The sequence below is a fragment of the Cervus canadensis genome, chromosome 30, assembly GCF_019320065.1.
Source record: "Cervus canadensis isolate Bull #8, Minnesota chromosome 30, ASM1932006v1, whole genome shotgun sequence".
Classification (NCBI taxonomy): domain Eukaryota; kingdom Metazoa; phylum Chordata; class Mammalia; order Artiodactyla; family Cervidae; genus Cervus; species Cervus canadensis.
The window spans coordinates 41,485,794-41,508,203 of NC_057415.1; the positions used below are offsets into that span (position 1 = coordinate 41,485,794).

Sequence of the window (22,410 nt, forward strand, 5' to 3'; positions counted from 1 at the left end):
TCTCTGTTTTCTACCTCAGAACACCTCTATTTCCTCCTTTCCCCTTCTCTTCCCAATCCAATTCTGTGAATCCTTGTAGGTGACTGGGCTACGGAGAACACTCTGGGAACAGACAGCTGCGTAGATCTGTCTCTCTCCTCTTGAGTCCCCCTTTTTCTCCTCCTGTTCATCTCTATCTCCCTCCTCCCTCTCTTCTTCATGTAACTCTGTGAACCTCTCTGGGTGTCCCTAACGGGGGAGAATCTTTTAGCCATTAACCTAGAAGTTTTCTTATCAGTGCTGTATAGTTGGAGAAGTCCTGAGACTACAGGAGGAAGAAAACTGAAATCCAGAGGCAGGAGACTTAAGCCCAAAAAACTTGGCCTACAATAAACTCCTTTCCTTTCCCATCTCTGGCTCCCTCGTCGTATTACAGGCAAGCTTCCAGTCAGGACACTGTATGCATCTCCACAAACCCACCATCAGTCATTCACTCAACAAACAGCCACAGGGCCAGGCACGGGGCAGGCGCTGGGATTCAGACACGGACGCCGTTCCCTTCCCCTGGGGGGCCTGCCTCCCGTCAGTCAACCGAGGACTAAGTGCGGTGGTCGGGAGGATGCAGAGACGCAGCTCTCGGCAGGCCGGGGAGGAGCCCCCGAGCCGTGAGACTCAGCGGCAGCCCGAGAGCGTGCAGGGGAGCCGCCAGGTCAGCAGGGAAGGCCGAGGCAGCCCAGGCCGACGAGGTGGTACGGGGCGCGGGCGGGGCAAACACGGCGCCTCCACACGTCTGCAAGAGGTGAACTGTCGTCAGAGATGACGGAGCGCGAGGGGACAGGAGAGAAGGCGAGCCTGGGGCCGGATCAGGAAGGGCCTGCCGGGCCACCGTTTGTGCGCACATCAGCTGGAAAATGTTCTTACCTCGAGATTACACAGCTCTTGAGAAGTGGACCCTAGGAGGCAAATACGAGGCTTGTCTTCTAATGAGCTGTGGTTTCTAGGTTTCCTGCGCGGTGCAAATACCAACACTTGGCTGAAGGATACTCGTCTGTCAGGAGGAAAGACAGAGAAGCCCTCCCCCTACCTGCTGTCAGCTCAATTATCAGTAAGGAGGCCTGGGAGGATCTTTAGATCAGGAGGCAACAAACATGTGCCAGGAAAGAATACGAATTTGCATGTGAACGTCCAGTTTCAGACGAGCTCACCTCTGAGAAGATGCTTCTGCTGCCTGGTGACTGAGAAGAGCCCTTTTCCGTTACTAAGTCTTCACTCCTGAACTCGAGATCCTCCGCCGTCACTGAGCCACAGTTCTGCTGCGCTGCTTCCAAATCTCTTTCATTGAATTTCTAAGGAAACAAACAAATCATACGAGTTTTCATCAAGAAAAAAAATACTAAGAGATGGTCCCAAACTCTTTAAGGGAAGATGTACTTTTTTCACAATACCCAAATATCGTCTAAATAATTTCCATCAGCCCCCAATATTAGGCAATGACAAATCCATTCAGGCACTGTTACAGCCGAGGGAGCAGCACCCAGCCCGGTGTAGACAAGGACGGCGGCAGTCACTGCAAACCTCCCCTCCGCCAGCAGGGGGCGCCTCCCAGAGGGCGTGGGAGACTCAGCCACACGTGTACTGCCCACAGCCCAGCCTCACACAGTGACGTCTGCGTTCGTGTTCAACTTTTTGCTTTTCTTGGAATTAGCAACCATGGCTTTGTTCTGTTTACTTAGTTCACAAAACTAAACTATGTATTGACATTTAGTGTTAATTTATCTCCAAACGTGCACATTCTTCTAGATGGGTCGAGACCTTCTCTGGTCACGGAATCCACAGAGCAAACCTCCCACACACTGCTGGTGACCACGAGGTCCCCTAGCTGCCCAGCATCCCGGCCACATCTCCTGCCAACAAAGGCAGCCTGAGCGCCCGCTGAGCCCTTCCAGGTTCTGTGGATTAATCAGCTTCTTCCTGCTTGGCTTTCCATCCCCAAGACATGAAGCAGAGGGGAGGAAGTTGTGGGAAAAACGCCCAGAAACTTTTAGGCAAACCAACAGTTACCATTTGCCCATCCACCTCCCCAGACAGCAACCTTCCCATCTGGGTTGCTTTCCACCACTCCCATGTTCCTGGTCTTGGGCGTTTAGACCTTCTCACTCTTCACTGATGGCAGTGAGCCTTCAGGAGGAAGCGGTGTGAAACACCCATGTTCCCTCCAGCATGGCTACCCGTAATTCGGAGCTGAATCAAAAATTCCCTGCACCATCAAATGAGAAGGACACTCCAAGACAGAAAGGAACAGACAGAGGAAAAGTACCGAGGAGAGAGACCACGGCACAGTGAAAAGCCAGGACCCCAAGAGACGCAGGCGGGCGCCAGGGCAAAGCGGGCCGGCCTGAATCAGGCCTTGCCATGTACTGGACTGGCCAAAAAGTTCATCCAAGTTTTCCCAAAGGAACTTATGGAAAAACCCAAATGAATTTTTAATACTAGTCATGTGACCCAAGATAAGTCCCTTCTCTTCTTGGAGCTCTTCTTTTTTCCAAACTTACCTCCATGGTGGCTGGGTCCAAATGGCGCAAAGAAAGCTCCAAAGTGCTCTGATATATAGCAGTGAAGACCACCCTCTTTTTTTTGCCAGACTCACCTTTTTATAAGCATCTTTGAAAAAGAGTTTTTAGAAAACAGTAACAACAACAAAGAAAACCTATGCTGAAATAAAAATACGTAAATTCAAAAAGGAAAACGCTGTGGTACCTGAAGCAACAAGTCCTTCTGAGCGGCACTTTCTCTGAGGCTTCTGATTACTTGCTCTTGACTCTGCAATTTTTTATTGCTTTCATTCAACAGACTCTTGTAACAATCCTCCACTGCTTTCTCTCTTTCATTCACTTCATTGCGTAATTTCTCAACTTCATTTCTAAGGTCCTACCAGAAGAAAAAGAAAAACTGGAAGTTGCTTGACAAGTTTCAAGGTGACAATCTTTCACCTGTTTACCTTATTGTTGTAAGAAAGACGCCAAACAGATCTAGTTAACAGACACGAGCTTCCTCCTTATTTAAAGTCTTAGGAAAACCAACTTTAAAAATAATCTGAAATTTGGGGAAAGCTTCATGTGCACACATTTATCACAAAATTATTTACAATACTGAAACAACTGCAAAGAAACTCAATGTCTAACAATACAGAATTATAAAAGCATACGGTAGTATGGAAACATAGACATTACCATATGTAAGAGAGACAGCCAGTGGGAATTTGCTCTATGATGCAGGGAACCCAGAGCTGGTGCCGTGTGACCACCTAGTGGGGTGGGATGGGGAGGCAGATGGGAGGGCGGTTCAAGAGGGCAGGATATATGTATACCTCTGGTTGATTCATGCTGATGTATGACAGAAACCATCACAATATTGTAAGGTAATTATCCTCCAATTAAAAGTAATTTTTTTAAAAAAGCACATAGTATGAAAACATCACAATTAAGAGTAAAAACAAAGCAGGATACTATGTAATATGATGCTGATTGTCTTCTAAGCACTTACATAAAATAGTTTTAAGGCTCTGAGGAAACACATCAAAATAATAACAGTATCCCTAAGTAGAAGGATTAAGGGCGACTTTGTATGGATGTTTATCTTCCTGAGCTTCTTAAAACCTCTAAGTCTGTATTACTTTCACAATCATAAAAATAAACTGTCTTAAGTGACATTTACAATACATGGAAAATGCCCAAGTTATAATGTTAAGGAAAAACACAGAAATCAAACAGTACACAGTGTGAATTTTAACTATCTCAAAATACGTACTATCTGTAATACTGAAGCACTAACTCCTAATAGCAAATGTCTACAACAGAGGAATCCTCTCTGGTGCCTCCTCGCGGCGGAGCACACAGAAGCTTTAAAGGGAAAGGATGAGGACTCTATCAAAGTCCCGCCCTCAAGGAATCTTTCGAATATATCGCTCAGGTGGGGTGCGAGGTGGAGGGTGGTGTGGTCCCTAAGAGAAAACAGTATGCACAGCACCCTGCCACTTATTTAATCACAAGTGACGGCCACCTACAAGGAAAAGGAGAGAGTAAGACAGAGGAAAGGGCAGATTCATTTTACTGATGTGACGGTGAAACCACGTAAATGTTTAGGTAAGTATTTTAAAATTAAATGAGAATCTCCTAAAACTAAAAGCACAAGACACAGGAAAAGAATTTAACTGTGCATCAAGCTGACTGGCTAACCAGAGAGGAATGATTTCAATAACGAAAAGTCGAGTAATCTCTACACCCCTAGTGGGAACTTTCTCCAATGACAAAGGAACTGCTGCAAAAACCCTCAACTGTTTTTAGTAATCATGTTGCAGGAAATAATATTTGTATTGCTATTCTGAAACTGCGTGTGTATAAATACATGCATATTTATTAAATAAGTAATTACTGTGATCATAAGAACCAAGCCTCAGAAAACAAACACAAATATAAAATAAGTTAAAACCTGTAATTCTAAATTTGAATTGGAAATATGAATAGGAACTTACATTCAATTATTTCTTTCCTTTCACTGAAAAAACCAAGAATCAATACCCTCCCTAGCATGCAGGCTATAGTCGCTAAATACCATCGCTTACCAAAAACAAAAACAAAAAACTTCCATCATCCTTTAAAACAGTGGTCCTCAAAGTGTAGTCCCCAGAACAGCGTTATCAGCACCACCAACCACTGGGCCCCAACCACACTGGTTACATCAGAGACTCTGGAGCGAGGGAGGACCAGCATCTGCTTCAGTGAGCCCTCCGTGCCCAGCCGCCAAGTCGCATCTGACCCTTTGCGACCCCATGGGCTGTAGCCCACCGGCTCCTCTGTCCATGGGATTCTCTAGGCAAGAATACTGGAGTGGGTTGCCACTTCCTTCTCCAGGGGATCTTCCTCACCCAGGGATCGAACCCACATCTCCTGTGTCTCCCTCATTTGCAGGCGGATTCTTTACCACTGAGCCACCTGGGAAGCCCTTAATAAGCCCTCCAGGGGACTAAGTCACAGTAGAGTGTGCCTTACAGAAAGGGATGATTCCAGACCTGGGGCAGGAGTATATAATATGAGCTCAGACATCTCATCATGTCAGAAAGAAAGACTCTATCAAAGACTACATGTTCACGTCCAAAGAAGTCAAGAATCAACTTGAATAAGTTTTTCATTGTCAAAAGATAGGACAATTAGGATATCAAAGATAGTGACAATGAATTAAAATGTCAAAAATGTTTTTTTAAAAAAATCATGAGTTCATGATGATTAAAAAAAAACAAAAACCCTCTGGTCACTGTGACAGGCAGAATAATGGCCCCCCCCAAAGATGTGCAGATCCTAATCCCCAGAATCTCTGACTATGCGAATTACATGGCAAAAAGTTGCCAGTGGAACTGAGGTTGCTCATCAGCTGACCTTAAAACAGAGAGGTTATTCAGGTGGCCCCAATATAATCACAAAGATCCTTCAAAGTGAGAAAGGGAAACACAAAAGAGATCCCACCAGTCATCTCTGGCTTTGAAGGTGGATGGGAGTCGCGGGTCGGGAAATGCAGACAGCCTCTAGAAGCTGGAAAAGACGAGGAAGTAGATTTTCTCCTAAAGCCTTTAGGAAGAGTACAGCCCTGCCACGGTAAGACCCACTTCAAACTTCTGACTTCCAGAAGCACAGGGTAAGTTTGTGCTGCTAGGCAGCCCAGTTTTGGTGATTTGTTATAGCAGCAGTGAGAAATGAACACAGTCACCTTTGGAAGATTTCAGGGAATTCTTATTTTGTCTTTTCTGGATGAACTACACCCCAGAGTAACTGAATAGATATGAAAAACAAGCTTTTCTTAATAGAAGTATATAGCTATTACATAAAAGAAGGATTAATGAAATTAAATTATCATCATTTGGCAATTATCAATGGCTAGTAAATCATAAAAACAGGACTATCAAGCACTACGTACCTGCTGTTAGACCACCTATGATGTAATCTTGCCAAAAAGTTAAACCTGAATTTGATCATGCACCTTATCTAACTAACAATTTACTCGAAATAAAGTCAGCAGAGAAACAAGTTGAATGACATTACAAGAATATAATCAACAAAATCTAAAATGTGGAAACAAAGGACAAATGACCCAACTTATTCAACAAATGAATTACAAAGAAAAAGGAGAGAACTTGTAGAATAAATAATAATTAGTAAAGTTAGGAAAAGCCAGTGTGAATTCACAAATTCATACCGATTCTACAGATTCTGAGTTCATTCGAACTTCCCTTCCTTTATTCACACACACACTCACACACAGCGCTGGCCACAGAAGTAAAGACGGGTGTATATATTTTGTGTGGGTGAGCGCTAAGTCACTTCAGTCATGTCTGACTCTGTGACCCCCATGGACTTTTGTATGAATAGAAGTAAATACAGATAAGTATATGCCTGTATATATTTTGTATGCATATATATAAATATATGTAAACATACATTTCAAACTGTCTACTTCCAAGGCCTAGTAGTAATGATGACACCCGTCATTCAGACCTTGGTTCCTAAATACAATTCTCCAATAAAAGAAACCAGGGATCCTTAAAGAAATGGTTGATTCCAGAACTGGATGAGGGAAAATACAAGAGTCCAGGACATCTTGTGACCCTAACAAGTGTGGAAGTGTTCAGGAAATGTTAAAGACACAGGAATCAATCTGAAGGAGTTCCCCAAAGCCAAACCTGAGTCAATCTGAACAAGAGAAGAAATCGTGATAATAATGGCTTATCAACCTATAGAATGATTTCAAACGGGTATAAACAGCTGAATAATAAAAAACTGCAGAAGGGACAGCCCTTTCTTACAGGAGAATTACAGCTAATAAGTGCAGAAGGAATGATGGAAAATCAACAGTAAGCAAACACCAGGGAAGTAGTAACTGTTGTGGGTACAAATCATCAGTAAGATTCTTAAAAGTATGATGAAAAACAAGACGCTTACACAGTCTCAAAGCATGTCCCCCAAAATACCATCACAAATGGAGAACAGTAACGCGACTGTGGAGAAGTCCAGGAGACCCCCACCGTAGCCAAGGGACCACCGCTACCTTCACCAGAACAAACTGACTTCATGCACCTGGCTCGTCTGTGCTATTCTGACCAAAAACGTGTAACCTCAACCTGTTCATGACAGAAACGTCGGACAAGCCCAGACTGAAGGACAGTAACAAAATACCTGATCAGTACTCTTCAAAGGAGTCAAGGTCACAGAGGACAACGGCTGAGCAACTGTCCTAGATTAGATGAGACGAGGAAGATGAGATAATTAAGGGGAACGTGGATCCTGGACCAGAAAGGGGGCGTTAGTGAGAACTGGCAACTTTCAAATGCAAGCTGCACGTAACGGGATTGCATCAGTGTTTATGTCCTGGTTCTGATGACGGTCCTGCAGTCATGGAGAACATTAACACTGGGGAAGCAGACAAAGGATATACAGGAACGCTGCGATTCATACTATTTCAACATCTGTCCTCTACATCTAAAATTAGTCCAAAATAAAACCTTTAAAGGGGAGACTTATCAATGCAATGTCTTGATCATGATTTGAACAAACTGTTTAAAACCATTTTTAAATTAGGGAAATCTGAACATTAATTGGCTATTTGATAATATTAAGAATTAATCTTTTTGAAGTGAAAATATTTTTGGTTTTGTTTTTGAAAAAAAAACATACTGAAAATCTGATGAAATAATATGCCTGGGAATTGCTTAAAACACTTGAGTTTTGAAAGAGAGAGGGAGATGGGAGGAAGGCACAGATAAAGGAAGGTTGGCTAGGAGTTTATGAGCGCTGAGCTGAGTGACAAGCACCAGAGGGTCAGTGTACTATTCTCTCTCCTTTTCTGTGTATTTGAGCTTTTCTTTAATAAGTACCTTTTTTAAAGCAATGATTAAAAACCCAAAAGACATACCAAAATGCATGATTATAGATGATTTTTTAAATTATTTTTTCTCAATTTTTAAAATGTTTTATACTAAGTATAGACTACATTCATAATGGGGGATAAAGTAAACATTTTTAAAGTAACATTTTTTAAAAACAGAAACCACTTTAAAAATTAAATGTTAATTTTTTTTTCCTTAGGCACACAGATGACAAGGTTGTCCTGAACCTTTAATCCAAAACAAGCAGACCAAGAACCTATCATGAATTATAGATGTAAACAGAAATTCAACTCTAGAGAAAGAAGATTTCTATTGCACAAATAATACTAAAGCAACAGTAACATAATTCTAAAGTTAAAGAAGAAAAACATTCTCCCACAATACAGTTGTGCCAACAAATTAAACCGTTTTCCCACTGCAGACATTTCTGGAGTCACAATTTTTAGACAATTTTAACTTTGGTTTGGCTTTTTTTCCCATTTTACTTTATTCCACTACATCACAAGCTACAAAGAGCACACGATGATACATGAAGAAAAAAAAAATCTCAAAAATTGAAAGTTTAAGAGTATAATGTCCAGCGAATATTTTTTTTAAAAAATACAAAAAAGAGCGAGGTCCACAGCATGTGGCACCTGAGCTTACAACTCGGCTCCCGAGCTCTGAATCCAGGGGAAAAGCAAGATGAGGTCAGTGGGGGTGGAGGGAGTCTCAGGAGGGAGGATGCATGTGCACTGGTGGCTGGCTCACGCGGTGCAGCGGGAATCAACACAGCACTGCAAAGCAGGCGTCCTCCAGTGAAAAATCTAAAAAAGAATCGCCCACAGAGCACACACACACACACACACACAGACATCAGACAGGCCACATACACACACACACATGCCCACAGACATCAGACAGGCTGCACGCACACACTTACACGCCCACAGACATCAGACTGGCCACACACACACACTTACACGCCCACAGACATCAGACTGGCCACACACACACACTTACACACTCACAGACATCAGACAGGCCGCACACACACACTTACACGCCCACAGACATCAGACTGGCCACACACACACACTTACACACTCACAGACAGCAGACAGGCCACACACACACACTTACACGCTCATAGACATCAGACAGGCCGCACACACACTTACATGCTCACAGACATCAGACAGGCCGCACACACACTTACACGCCCACAGACAGCAGACAGGCCACGCACACACACTTACACGCCCACAGACATCAGACAGGCCGCGCACACACACTTACACGCCCACAGACATCAGACAGGCCGCGCACACACACTTACACGCCCACAGACATCAGACAGGCCGTGCACACACACTTACACGCCCACAGACATCAGACAGGCCGCGCACACACACTTACACGCCCACAGACATCAGACAGACCACCAGGACAGAGTCCATGTGACTTACTGCTGCTACCAGGGCACAGGCGGATGATAACTGCTTCGTGGTCACCTGCCGTCCTGCGTGCTCAGCGAGCTGTCCCAATCAGGGAGAGAACGTGCACGGGAGCAGGGGCGGGGGGGAGCCCTGGCTGGTGGGCAGGAGCACGAGGGGGTCCCAGAACTGCCCATGTCCGGGACCAGCCACAGGTGGTTCCACTGGTAAGAAAAGCTACAGCGCGTCGAGTCCCAGGAACCCACGTGACCTGCACAACCCACGGCGGCCTCCACAGCTCTGTTCCGCCTGCATCCCCGTTGCCTCTCTGACCTCCTCTCCTCCTGCTCCCCTCTTACTGTTCTGTCCCGGCAGCCCCGGCTTTCTTGCCGTCTCTCTTACACACCACCTAAATTCCCAGCCCAAAACTCATCTGCTTGCACCTCTCTCTGTCTGGAGAATCCCCCGAGGCTGCTCTCCCACTTCCATCGAGTCGGAGCTCACATGTCACTTCTAATCCAGTCTTCCCAGCCCATCCTGCCTAAAATAAGCCCCACGAGTCCCACCACAGCCTCACTCCCCAAATCCCTTCCTTTCTCGATTCTTCCTCATAGCATCTGCTAACACAGCATTTAATTATGCTTCTGTCTTGGTTACAGTCTCCTGCACCAGAACGTAAGCTCCATGAGGGCAGGAGTTTCTGTATATTTTGTTTCCTGTTGTATCTCCAGCACCTAGAATGGCACCGTGGCAGATTTAAGATAGCCGTAAATCCTCTGACCTCTGTCTTGCGCTCGCACGGTTCACTGAACCCAGGGCAGATAAGGCGTGCCTGGGAAAGCTGGAAGAAGACTCAGGATCCACAGGGACTGCAGACATGTTTATTCTCTCCAGGCAGCAGCAGCCAGGAGTCTTCAAAGACTACGGATACACTAAGACAGGACAAAGGCGGCCTGTGGCCAAGTGGGCACGCAGGCGCAGTGCGCCAAGGTCAGCGATACCGCTGTTTACAGAGCACGAGAGGCCGTGAGAGAGGGGGCGGGGGGGCTGGCTGACGCTGGGCTGTCAGTTCATCTCTCCACACCGTCCCCCGAAAGGTGCGGAGTCTGTCGCCTCCTATTAAGTCCGGGCCGCGGGGTGACTACCACGACCAGAGGAACATGGCAGAAGTCACACTAAGCCAGGTTCCGGGTCCAGGCTTTAAGACTTTAAGAGACTGGCAGCTTCCACCTCGAGCCTCTCGGGATTATGAATCACCATCCAAAATGTGTGACTGCCTTCATGCTGCCACGCTGCAGAGCCACACACAAGTGCTCCAGTTGGCAATCCCAGCGGCTCGGCTTTCTGGCCATCCTCCAAGACGGCAGCAGAGGCGTGAATGAAGCGTTAGGGACCCTCCAGGCCAGCCTGTCCACCAGCTAGATGCCACGAGGGACCTGGGCAGTGGAGAGCAGAAAATCACCCTGCTAAGCCCCACCCAAACCCTCAACCCACAAAACCACGAAATATAATCAAATGATAATGTCTTAAGACACCAAGTTTAGGGATAATTTGTTACGGAGCAACAGAGAACCAAAACAGTGCTCAATAAGTATCTGTTGGATGACTAAATAAATGCATGAAGCAGATGGGATTCTTCCTATTTTATTTAATGAGCAAACCGGTCCAGGTAATTAAAGCAACTCACTCCAGACCACAGTCACTACGGGACAGCACCTATCTGACTCCAAGCCTCTCAGTTCACTTCCACACAAGGATGAGGGTTTGGATTTCTTCAGTATCAGCACTAATGCAATCATTCCAACCCACTCAAATGGTCATCTGACATTTGCTTTTAAAGAAATCTCCCCCTGAAAACTGCTGAGAAAGGGACCATAAAATCTTCTGTTAAGCCACTGAGGTACATCTTTAAATTCACAATAAACTTGCCTACCATCCTAGAAAGACCCTGCCTAGTTTTTTCATTTTAAAATATGTATGTTTTATGGCTAGGTAGAAAGAACACACTGCTCACGTGCATAGGTCCACTTACACCATTTCCCAGATCCGGCTCCCTGCTTATAAAACACTTATCAGACCCGCATTTGGATATCTGGTCACATTTCTGCGTATGTGTCCGGTGACCATTTATTCCATTCTCTAGTTCTTTTTTTAAATTCAGCTGCCTAGGTTAACAACTCCTCACCTGTTTTAAGTGATAAAAGCTACTAAAGCTGTCGCTGCCCTCCCTCACAGAGCTGACCCCACGGAAACGACCCACCTGTTCCGGGATCCCGCAAAGGACAGTTCTGTCACACCTCCAGACTGAGGGGTTCTTAACTGACTGCCATTGAAGGGCCCCTGCAAGTCCACAGAAATGTGTGCATCTGTTTTTTGGGGTACAGCACCCTCAGCATATATCAGGAGCTCAAGGAAAGTCAGAACATCAATGAGCACAAACTATTTCTCTCATAAGCGTTGGTAACAGAACTACTATTTACCAAGGCCAAGGCATTTATTTCTTCATAAAACATCTCTAACCCTGAAGACTGCCTACACAGTAAGTATTATTAATTAGTCCTGTGTTTACAAAGAGGAAACTAGGGCTTGTGGAGATTGAGAGACCTTTGCACAGCTTTATAACAAGTAATTCAGGTGCTGAAATTCAAACCCAAGTCAGTCTGACTGCAAGCTCTGTGCTCTTCCAACTCAACGGTACTACTGCTAAAGCCAAAGAAAGCAGAAAAGTGCCCTGTGACACAGGCTTCCACTGGGCGGTAATCCACTCCCGGGGGCTCACTTTATAGCTTCTCGAGGACTCAGGGTGGATGGAATAAACCAGCCTGAGACATGGCTGCCCCCTGCTCCCGAGTAATGAACGAGGCAGGACCAAGAATCTTGGACCTCATATGAAGCACAGTCGGAGAAGGCTCGAAGTCAGAGGACCACTGCGGGAAGGGGGAGAACGTGTGTGGAGGTGGCCTTGAGGAGAAGCAGCTGCCATGGCAACAGAGAGACAGCCCACGGGCTCGTGGGCTCAGCCCCAGTGGAGTTATAATCAATGTTTAGGGGAGGCATGGAGACGGCATGTCTCGCCCGAGGAAAACAATCAGAACTGAAAATTGATAAACTTGGGTGGTTTCCCCAAACCTCCTTCAATATTCCTGGGCTGTGAAGACACGCAGACCTAGCCTTGAATCCTGCCTCTACTGCTAACTAGCTGTGCGGCCAGAGATAGAGAGCACGAATCTTTGTGAGTGTTGTCTTTCCAGTAAATGGAGATGTTCATGTAGATTCCTCGCATCCCTAACGGAGAGGCGGGGGCCCAGCACAGAAGCAGATGCCCCTCCGCCTCTCTCCACACCGGCCCCTCCAGGCTGACCTCTCCTCCCAGGCTTCCTCGTGTGGGCCCAGCATCCCCACCCAAGGAGCAGCTCTCCCCGCTCCCCCCACACATACCTCCCCCACCACAGGAAACCTGGGCCTGAAGCCCAGCTCATCCTCCACTCGGAGCCCCTGAGAGATGAGCAGGGCAGACTGGGTACCTTTACATGGCCACCCAGCGCCCAAGTCCAGCCCCGCCACCCGCTCCTACCCACCTCCCACCCCCGAGATCTCAAAGATGCTGAACCTAAGAAATAATCACAGAGTGAAATGCAAAATACAAGTCTGGACAATCTCATACCCACAGTAGGTCTCTCTAACAAAGCTGAGGGCCGGTTTGCGTGTGTGTGTGTGTGTGTGTGTGTGTGTGTTTTTAGGGGGGTGGTGAGCGGTGGGGATACGCAGGGGGTTAAGGTAGCTGCCTGAGTCGTCTCACTCAAGTAGTGGAAGAAGTGGAAAAACAAGATAACTGAGCAAGTGAGGACGTCGGGCCACCCAGCCAGGCACAGGGCCAGCTAAGCCAGCAACAGGAAAGCCACAGGATCTGAAACCTGGGCTTTTAACCGAGGGTACAGTAACCCACCCGTGAGCAAAGCACAGCCCCATGAAGAACCTGGACTCTGATTAACCGGAAGGGCCCCTCCTCCTTCCTGGAGGAGGCGTTAAAATGGGGCAGGCTGAAGCTGAAGCAGTCAGGGCAGAGAGAGAACGACCCCCGACTCCTCCCGCAGCTCCGCCCCTCGCCCCCCGGCCCAGCACACTGCCTTCAGCCGCGGCCCCCATCTGCTCAACTGAAGCCACAGTCTAAGTGCCCCCCGGGCTCTGGTTCACCCACCAAAACACACGCCCTCCTCTGATCCTCACACCTCTGCCCAGAACCTTCGGCAGCTCCGAGTGAACTGCAGGACGAAGCTGCCCTAACAAGCAGTCGCTCTGGGCTCCCTTTGGGGGGCTCCCTCCTGGCTTTATCTCACCTAACTGCTCCATCAGCCCTCCAGGCCCCCGCCTGTCTCCATCCATCTCCCCCACCAGGAAACAAAATCATAAAAACCTCCCCAGTTCTGCCTGGAGACAGCACGCTTTTCTGACAAGGGCCAATCCCACGGCCACCCCTTCCACAAGCCCTCCCTGATTCCTCTGGCCCTCTGCAATCGTCCTCCCAAAATCCTACCCACCACTTTTTCCTACGAACCCCCACGGCCCTCTGGACGGCACTGGGCACTTGACATCCTTCGCACCTCCTCCAATCCTCACAGCAGCCAGACTGCAAAGCAGAGGCTCTGACAACACCCACTCCACCAACCAGGAGACTGCAGTTCAGAGAGCTCCAGCACTTTAACCGAAGGAGAAAAGGGGTGGAATCCAGATTCAAAACCAGGTCTATCTGTGTCCTTTTCACTAAACAAGTGGTTCTTCAAACTGAGCTTGTGAACGAAGCCCTCGGATGAGCAGTGCCCCAGCCTGGCCGGCTGTCCACACCAAGTAACTGCACGCTCCCGGGCCTTCCTCCAGAAACTGAGTCAGTTAACTGGAGGAAAGCACGGAAGTTCACAATGGGTTTTAATGCAGGAATCTGCAGATACATCTGTCTATCTGCTTCTAAACAAAGAGACGAGGGGAAAAAGTCTGAAGACCGCTACCCTACACCAGACCGCCACCCTTCACAATGAGTGGCCCCAGCAAGCCTTCACGCCGCCATCAGCAGAACGGCCTCAATTTCCACCCACATGGGCCACACCCCTCAAGGTGAAGATTCCCAGCACCGAGCCGAGCAATGCCTTTGCATATCAGAGGATCTCTTAGAGCAGGTGTTTCTTTTTTTAAGTGGATTATATGAAAAATAAAATATCCCTATAATCTTAGAATCACATTAGAAATGAAAAGGCAGGCCCTCACACTTCCTTCGCCAGGCAGCTAGTTTGTTTTATCTCCAGCCAGATGGAGAATGAGAAGGTTCTCATCCATCAAATTTCCATCTTATCAGGAGGCTTCACTGTGAGAAAGCTTGTCAGTGGTTACCTTTAAACGTACAAAGGAAACTTCGCTAAAATCGTAATGAGGCAGAGAAACTCAGTGGTGTAAGAACTTCCAGAAAGAGCAGAAGATACTGGTGCTCCCGTCACACTCTGCGGAGCCTCGTGGCTCCTGGGACCGAGGCAGGAGGCGGGCGTCGGGGGAGAGAGGGGCTGCCCGGCTTCTTAGCGCGACTCACCCTGAGCAGCCCTGCCTTTACGTGTTTTCTCTCCAGAAGAGTTATTCGGACAAAGAATGAGTGAAGTGAAGTCGCTTAGTCGTGCCTGACTCTTTGCTCCCCCATGGACTGTAGCCCACCAGTCTCCTCCGTCCATGGACTTTTCCAGGCAAGAATACTGGAATGGTTGCCATTTCCTTCTCCAGGGAATCTTCCCGACTGAGGGATCGAACCTGGGTCTCCCGCATTGCAGGCAGACGCTTTACTGTCTGAGCCGCCAGGGAAGACAAACAAAGAATTCATAGGCTCAAACAATAAACGGAGACCACTGAGATGAGATAGTACACGCCACGGAGACCAGTCCCCACGCGAGCGGTGTGATTCTGAGCAGGGGGCTCCGTGTGGCTTCACCAGGGAGCCAGGGGCGGACACACGGACAAAGGTGGGGACGCGCAGACTGCACAGGGGTCGGGGTCGGGGCGCATCCCTCGGGGTGTCGGCACCAGGCCAGGCACCACCATCTCTAAACCTCACCCAGCGATGCAACAGGGCACGCCCGGCCTCCCCCCAGCCCCGCCCGCGCCCCAAGCTGGGCTCATTCCCGACACCACCAGCCTCGACCCGGCCTTCCCTCTACCGGAAACCCATGCCCACCCCGGCCTCCAGGCACTCAGGGGCTTGTCCTTCGGGTCTCCGCTCACACCCACCTCCTCTTTGAAGCCTCTCCTCCCCTCCTCTCTCAGCAGATCCCTCCTCCGTGCTCCCAAATCTCTTGGGCCAGCCCTCCATGAGCACTCATCACGCTCGACTTTAATCAGCTCTTGTCTGCGTTTCCGCTGTATTTCTTTACTAGATTCCTTCAAAGACTGCGTCTGACTTGATTCAGTCCTGTCTCCTCAGTGCCCAGGACAGGGCCTGGCACAAAAATTATACAGGGAAAGCCAGAGATAAAGGAAAGTCTCTCTGTCTGCGCCCCAGAAAGACGACAGCAATTCCCGATGAGAAGTGATGGAGACGGCCTTCAAAGCCAGCAGCCCCACGTGGGCCACGCACACCCCAGGGTCTGTCACTGAAAAGGGTTCTGACGCCCCGCCAGAGGAATCAGTGGGTTGGGAGGAACGCACCAGCACTCTCTCCAGAGGAGAGGTGACTGTTGATCAAAGAAGGAATGTACGGCTTTGTTGCCTTGACTGCTGAAAGGGCAGACCACACTTATTAGCCAGCGGGATCTGGCAGAGTCTCGGGGGCCGCGCTTTGTCACCCCGAGTCCTGAGCCAGCACCTGCCACACACTTAAAAGGCAGCAAAAGAGGGAAGAGAAGGCACCTAAGCGCTGAGCATCGCCCTCTGCGTGCCGGGAACCGCAGCAGGCATTTTCCCCTGACCTGCATCTTATCATCCATTATTTAATTCCGGATTAGATGTCATCGACCCCATTTTAGGGGAGTAAACATAAGTTTAGAAGAATTAAGTAACTGACTTAGAAGCTTAGAGTTAAGCACCAGATGATGCTGAGATTCCAACCTGAGTTTGCCACCACGTCCCCCGTGTCCCAGAGACACCCACCAGACTGCTACATGTCTGGCACCCAAGACCATCAACAGAACAGTTCCTACCTACTAATCACTGGTGATGTGCCAGGTGTTAGGCTAAGTGCTGTATCTTTTCTCATAGAACCCTCACAACTAATGCCTGGTTTTCTAACAAGAAATGGACATCACGGTCTGCAGAGGCAAAGTAGCTGGTTCCCAGACCCACAGCTGGCAAGCGGTGGAGCCAGAGTTCAAATGGGGTCTGACTCCCAAGTCTCTGCATTCTGCCTCCCTTATGAGGAGCTGGGATTTGCAAAGACTAAACTTCTCTCACACAGGTCATTAAAACTGCACATCCGACAAGGACACCGATTCAAAATCTTCACACCTGTCCTTAAAATACAAAGGCTGGGGGTTGGCGGAAGAGGCGCTTTGACCCTTGGTGAAAATCACTCCAGGAAATAGGGGAGGACAGACAAGGCTGGCGCGCTGCAGTCAGTCAGGCAGGACTTAGCAACTGAACAACAACAGATCACACCACCTCAGGCCTGCGGTCTCAGCCCTGACCGAGCAGCCGACAGCCTACAGACGCTGTCTCCACGCGCCGGCTCTGGATGACAGCTCACCAAGAGACGTCCTGAGCGCTGCTGCAAGCTCACCTGGAGTCACCTGTCCTCAAACACGCAAGGAGACCAGAGAGGCTGAGGCTGAACCGCCCTGGAATCAAACCCGCCCCTGTCAAAGCACATGGGATCAGCCAGTTGGGTGACGGATACAACTTTAATTAGATTTTGGGGCTGTAGCCAGTAAACGCATCCCTGCAGAGCTGAGGGCCCAGGTTCTGAAGCACGCACTTGTCAGAGTAGCAGGTGACAGGTCTCATAACAGGCGAGAGCGTTACGAGACAGTCTGGGGAACAGGCTAAACCAACGTCTAATAACCGGGGTCCTCAGAGAAGGAAAAGACTGTGACTTGCTCCTCTCCTCCCCCGACTCACCCGGAGCAGCACACAGCACGCCTGAACCAGAGACAGCAAGCGTGAAGCCAAGATTTACCTCTGTTGTCCTCCACTACGTACACAGACACACACGCACACACATACACACGTGCACACACATACACACGCATGCACACATATACACACATGCACACATACACAAACACATGCACATGACACACGCGCACACATACACACATAGACGCACATGTACACACATGCACACATACACACATGTGCACATGCACACACACAAGCACACGCACACATACATACACATGCACACACATGCACACATACATACACGCACGCGCACACACATACACGCACATGCACACACATACACAAACACACATGCACACACATATACATACACACATAGACACACGTGCACATACATACACACATATGCACACACATACATGCACAGACACACATATACACACATACATATGCACACATGTGCTTGCACACATACATATACACAAGCACACGCATGCATGCACATACACACATGTGCAAACACATGCACACGTGCGCGCACACACACACACAGAGAAGCACCTTGAGTCTCCACAGCCAAACGAGGTTATCAAAGCCAGAGATGTGAGAGCAAGGATGTGAGAGACCAGGCAGCAATTCTGTTAGAACACAGAAAAGGTCAAAGCGTTGGTCACTCAGTCGTGTCTGACTCTTGTGACCCCAGGGACTGTAACCCGCCAGGCTCCTCTGTCCATGGGATTCTCCAGGCAAGAACACTTGAGTGGGTAACCATTCCTAACCATTCCCTTCTCCAGGGGATCTTCCCAACCCAGGGATCAAATCCTGGTCTCCCACACAGCAGTCAGATTCTTTACCATCTGAGCCACCAGGGAAGCCCCAGACCACAGAAGCTAGGACATTTTTATTTTTTCCACGGGTGACAGGGGCAGTGTTTATTGGTGTAGGATCTCCTTTGATTGCCTCATGGAAAGGTTGGGTCATAACTCCTGAGTTAACTTCATTTGGTTTTGTTAAAATAAGAGCCTCTAGTGTGGATATATAGTTATCCCAATCCGGACCTGACCCTTCTGGGCGTCTGGACTTAAACCCTCAGGCCCTGACTGTCCTCTTGCAGGGGCCCATGCTGTCCTCCTTTTTGACAGCATAAAGTCCCCTCCTGAAACTCCAGAACAATGCTCAGTGTTCTGGAATTCACGAGGGAAAGATGGTCAGGATAGGTGAGAAGCAAGTGAAGAACAATCTACCCCAAGGCATGGACATGTCTCCTCACCCTGATTTTTTGCATTCACTAACATTGGGCCTTTGAGGATCACAAAACATTAATAGTCATGAAACTGGTAAGAATAGCAGTGAAAGTTCCTTAATCTTCAGGTCTCATAAAATCCCCGCAAAATAGGTGACTCTCTGCTCCCCTCCTGAGATACATATGCCCTTGTCCAATACAACCTCATAAGATGCTGCTGCTGCCAAGTCGCTTCAGTCGTGTCCGACTCTGTGCGACCCCATAGACGGCAGCCCACCAGGCTCCCCCGTCCCTGGGATTCTCCAGGCAAGAACACTGGAGTAGGTTGCCATTTCCTTCTCCAATGCATGAAAGTGAAAAGGGAAAGTGAAGTCGCTCAGGTTGTGTCCGACTCCTAGCGACCCCATGGACTGCAGCCTATCAGGCTCCTCCGTCCATGGGATTGTCTAGGCAAGAGTACTGGAGTGGGTTGCCATTGCCTTCTCCATGAAGCTAGGACATTTTAAACATCACAGTCAGAACATCGACTTGGGAATATCGGGGGTGGGGTCTGATTGTTTTTCGCAAAGGCCTCCTGAATTTCTTTAAAGAGTTATGGGTCCCTCTGCTGGTGAGGAGGTGTAATACAATGAAGGGGATCTATCTGTGAGACCCTCACTTTTTGACCTTGTCTTTTCTTTTTCGTGAACAGGACTCCCGAGGTAGAGGCTGAGCTTGGATTCACTCGAGCCTACCAACAGTGGCCGCAGCAGTGCAAATACTCGACAACTGTCCCTTGAATAAACAAATGCGCAAACTGCAAATGACAACACATGCTGAGGTGCCCAGCACCGGGTCACTGCAATCACAGGCAATTAAAACAAAGCAACAAACAATGAACTGACTCTCCCAGCCAAACGTCTCGGTGTTCAGGCACCATCAGACACCGCGAATTCAGACGCCTCGGATCCAAGCTGCGTTTTCAGACAGGCACTGTCTCCCTCCAAAGAGCTTAGGAGGGGCACAGTGAGGCGGCAGTGCACGGTTTTGGCACGAGCGCCGGATGGTTCGATCACATCCAAGAGAGGCTGGCTCGACCCGTCCTGCTCACGGGGGACCGCCGCAAAGGCGTCGAGTGAGAGATCGTCTCAAGACAGGGCCGCAGTGTTATTTCCCACTGATTTTGTAATTCTTGTCCAAGAAACGAGAATAACGGGAAACAGCGAGACAGTCCCGGGGACTGAAATCCTAAATATTTACAAGCTTACCCAACTTGGACGACACTGATCTGGCCCTGGGCAAATTGCTTTCATTGAATGGGGCATTGTCAGGGCCCCAAGTACTGCTCAGAGAACTCTACAGAAACCCACCAGAGGCAATACTTCCCTCGGGCCTCAGCACCAGCAAAGGCGGTCCCTTTATCTTAACGTCTTCATCTTTACAGACACAAGACCTGGTAACTGAATTTCCCTTTTCACTGTCGCTGCCAGGAACTGCCCGCTGGACGTTAAGTCCCGCCTCGAGCACTGCGACCACGATCACAACAGGTATTTCTCCTGCCTCACCTGATTCCATTCCACTCGTTGCCCTCATTTTTGTGACCTAATGCATTTAATTTTATGACTGTCCATAAACCTCTGAAAATGTTTCTGAAACACAGAAAGAAAAGACAAGTTTGAAAGCTTCAAATAACCCAGATACAAGTTGGGTGGTCTTGAAAACAGATTATTGTGGTCCACTGAAAAGATGAAATTGTATCAGTCTTCCTTTTTGCCAAAAGCACAGTATGCTTAACATAAATATTGACGGTCTGCCATAGCCTCAGCATAGTATCTTAGGCAAAGTTCTGAAACTAAAAAGAGCCCACAGTCCTGGATCCATGTCACATTATTTATCCTCTTCTATGTGACCATGATCAAGCCATTTAAATTCTTTTTTTTAAAAGCCATTTAAATGCTGAGCCTCCGGTTAATCTGTAAAATGGGAATAACCTGTTCTATGCCCAACTGCAGGGCTGTGAGCACCAAGGGAAAGATAGGCAGTCCCTTTATTAACTGCAAAGTACTCCAAAGAAATCCACACCTAAGAAATCATATTTGCTTTATTTCTACCAGTCTGATACCAATTTTCACTATCAAAAAGGATGTTGAAGATTGAGCTGAATGTGAACTGAGAAAAAGACCAATGTCTGGAATTGATTTTCTTTCTTTTTTATTGGAGTGCTCCTGAGCGAGCAAGCACACATCACTGCTTTACTGTTTTGTTCGTTTCTGCCCTAAAACAAGGTGAGTCAGCTGAGAGTGACGTGACGGCTGCTCAGTCGTGTCCGCCTCTTTGTGACCCGTGAGCTGCAGTCCGTGGGATTCTCCAGCCCAGACCACTGGAGTGGGCAGCAGTCCCTTCTCCCAGGGACCTTCCCCACCCAGGGATCGAAGCCACATCTCCCGCACGGCAGGCGGATCCTTTACCAGCTGGGGCACCAGGGAGGCCCGAACACTAGAGTAGGTAGCCTTTCCCTTCTCCAGGGGATCTTCCCCACCCAGGGATCGAAGCCACATCTCCCACACGGCAGGCGGATCCTTTACCAGCTGGGGCACCAGGGAGGCCCATATGATACACACACCCCTCCTTCCGGAGCCTCCCCACCCCCCCTCCCTCCAGGTCATCACAGGCCCTGAGCTGAGGCCCCTGTGCTGTGACTCAGGTCCCCCCAGCTGTCTACTTGGGAACAGGTTTTCTTACCAGTGTTTTTCAGCTCTACCTGTGGGAGGCAGGGGAGTTCAAGTAAATGCTGATTATTCAAGAGTCCTGGTGGGGAAGGCTTCGAATATGCACCCGGACAGCCCAGAAGCCACACCTGAGCGGCCCCATTGCAGAGGAAGAGGCTCCTTCTCTTTTCCCCTCTGCCCTGGCTTCTCGGAGCCGGTCTCTCAGGCCATGCGCCTGTTCTCATCTTCCTGTCTCCGGGCTCTCTGCAGCCAACCCATTCTCCAGACGTCCATCAGACAAGGCTCTCTAAACTGCACCCCTGACCCTATCAATCCTCTCCTTAAGTCCCCCTCAAGGGGGGCCGCACTCCCTAGGGGTCACGTCCACACCCCCAAACTGTGACAAGGCCCTCTACAATCCGATCTCTCTCCAGGTTAAAGCACCAGCCACTACCGCTCCAAACTCTTCTTCCGCCAAACACCACACTCTCTCGCACCTGTGTACCTTCGTCTCCTGCACAAAACCCCCCTCTCCCGTGCCTACATCATGACCTTCAACTCACACTTCAGAACTAGTTCACAGGTCACTTTCCCCAGGACCCTTTTCTGGTCCTGCTCTATGCTCTCACGGGTAGTCTGTCTCTATCTCCTCTCGGGAGCCGTCCCCAGGCCGAGCAGAGGGCCTGCACAAAGCATCTGATGTGGCTGAATGCAGGAATGGAGTCCTTTCCTGTGCCAAGCCAGACACAGGGGCCACCAAAAGGCCTGGGTTTCTGTTTGTTTCAGTCCAAAAGCAATGGCAATAGCAGCTGCTGCGTGGGAGGCTCTAGTTAATAAAGAGCTTAGTTAACAGAACCAGCTGATAAAGACACACGAGGCTGGTGGGCCACGCTCTACCTCTGCATGCATCCTTGCCCCATAAGGTAAAGTCACCCCAGCACATCTCCCCAGACCCTGAACAAGCCAGTGCCCCCAGGATCGGGTACAGAACACACTGATGAGACGGACATGGCGAATTCTTGGGATGAAGCCGGAATAGAGATGCTGCTGTGATACAATACATGCACC

The 22,410-nt window shown here is 48.7% G+C and overlaps 1 protein-coding gene across 8 annotated transcripts in view; it reads right to left on the reverse strand.

Annotated features, from left to right (window-relative positions):
• CDK5RAP2 (CDK5 regulatory subunit associated protein 2) overlaps nucleotides 1-22,410 on the reverse strand; it is a 179,271-nt gene that overhangs the window by 90,677 nt on the left and 66,184 nt on the right. For all 8 annotated transcript variants that reach the window (XM_043453940.1, XM_043453941.1, XM_043453943.1 and 5 more), the window contains 2 exons: nucleotides 2,737-2,907; nucleotides 1,185-1,325 (listed from right to left, as the gene is read on the reverse strand). In XM_043453940.1, the coding sequence (XP_043309875.1) occupies nucleotides 1,185-1,325; nucleotides 2,737-2,907 (312 nt within the window). The remainder of the gene's footprint in view (nucleotides 1-1,184; nucleotides 1,326-2,736; nucleotides 2,908-22,410) is intronic.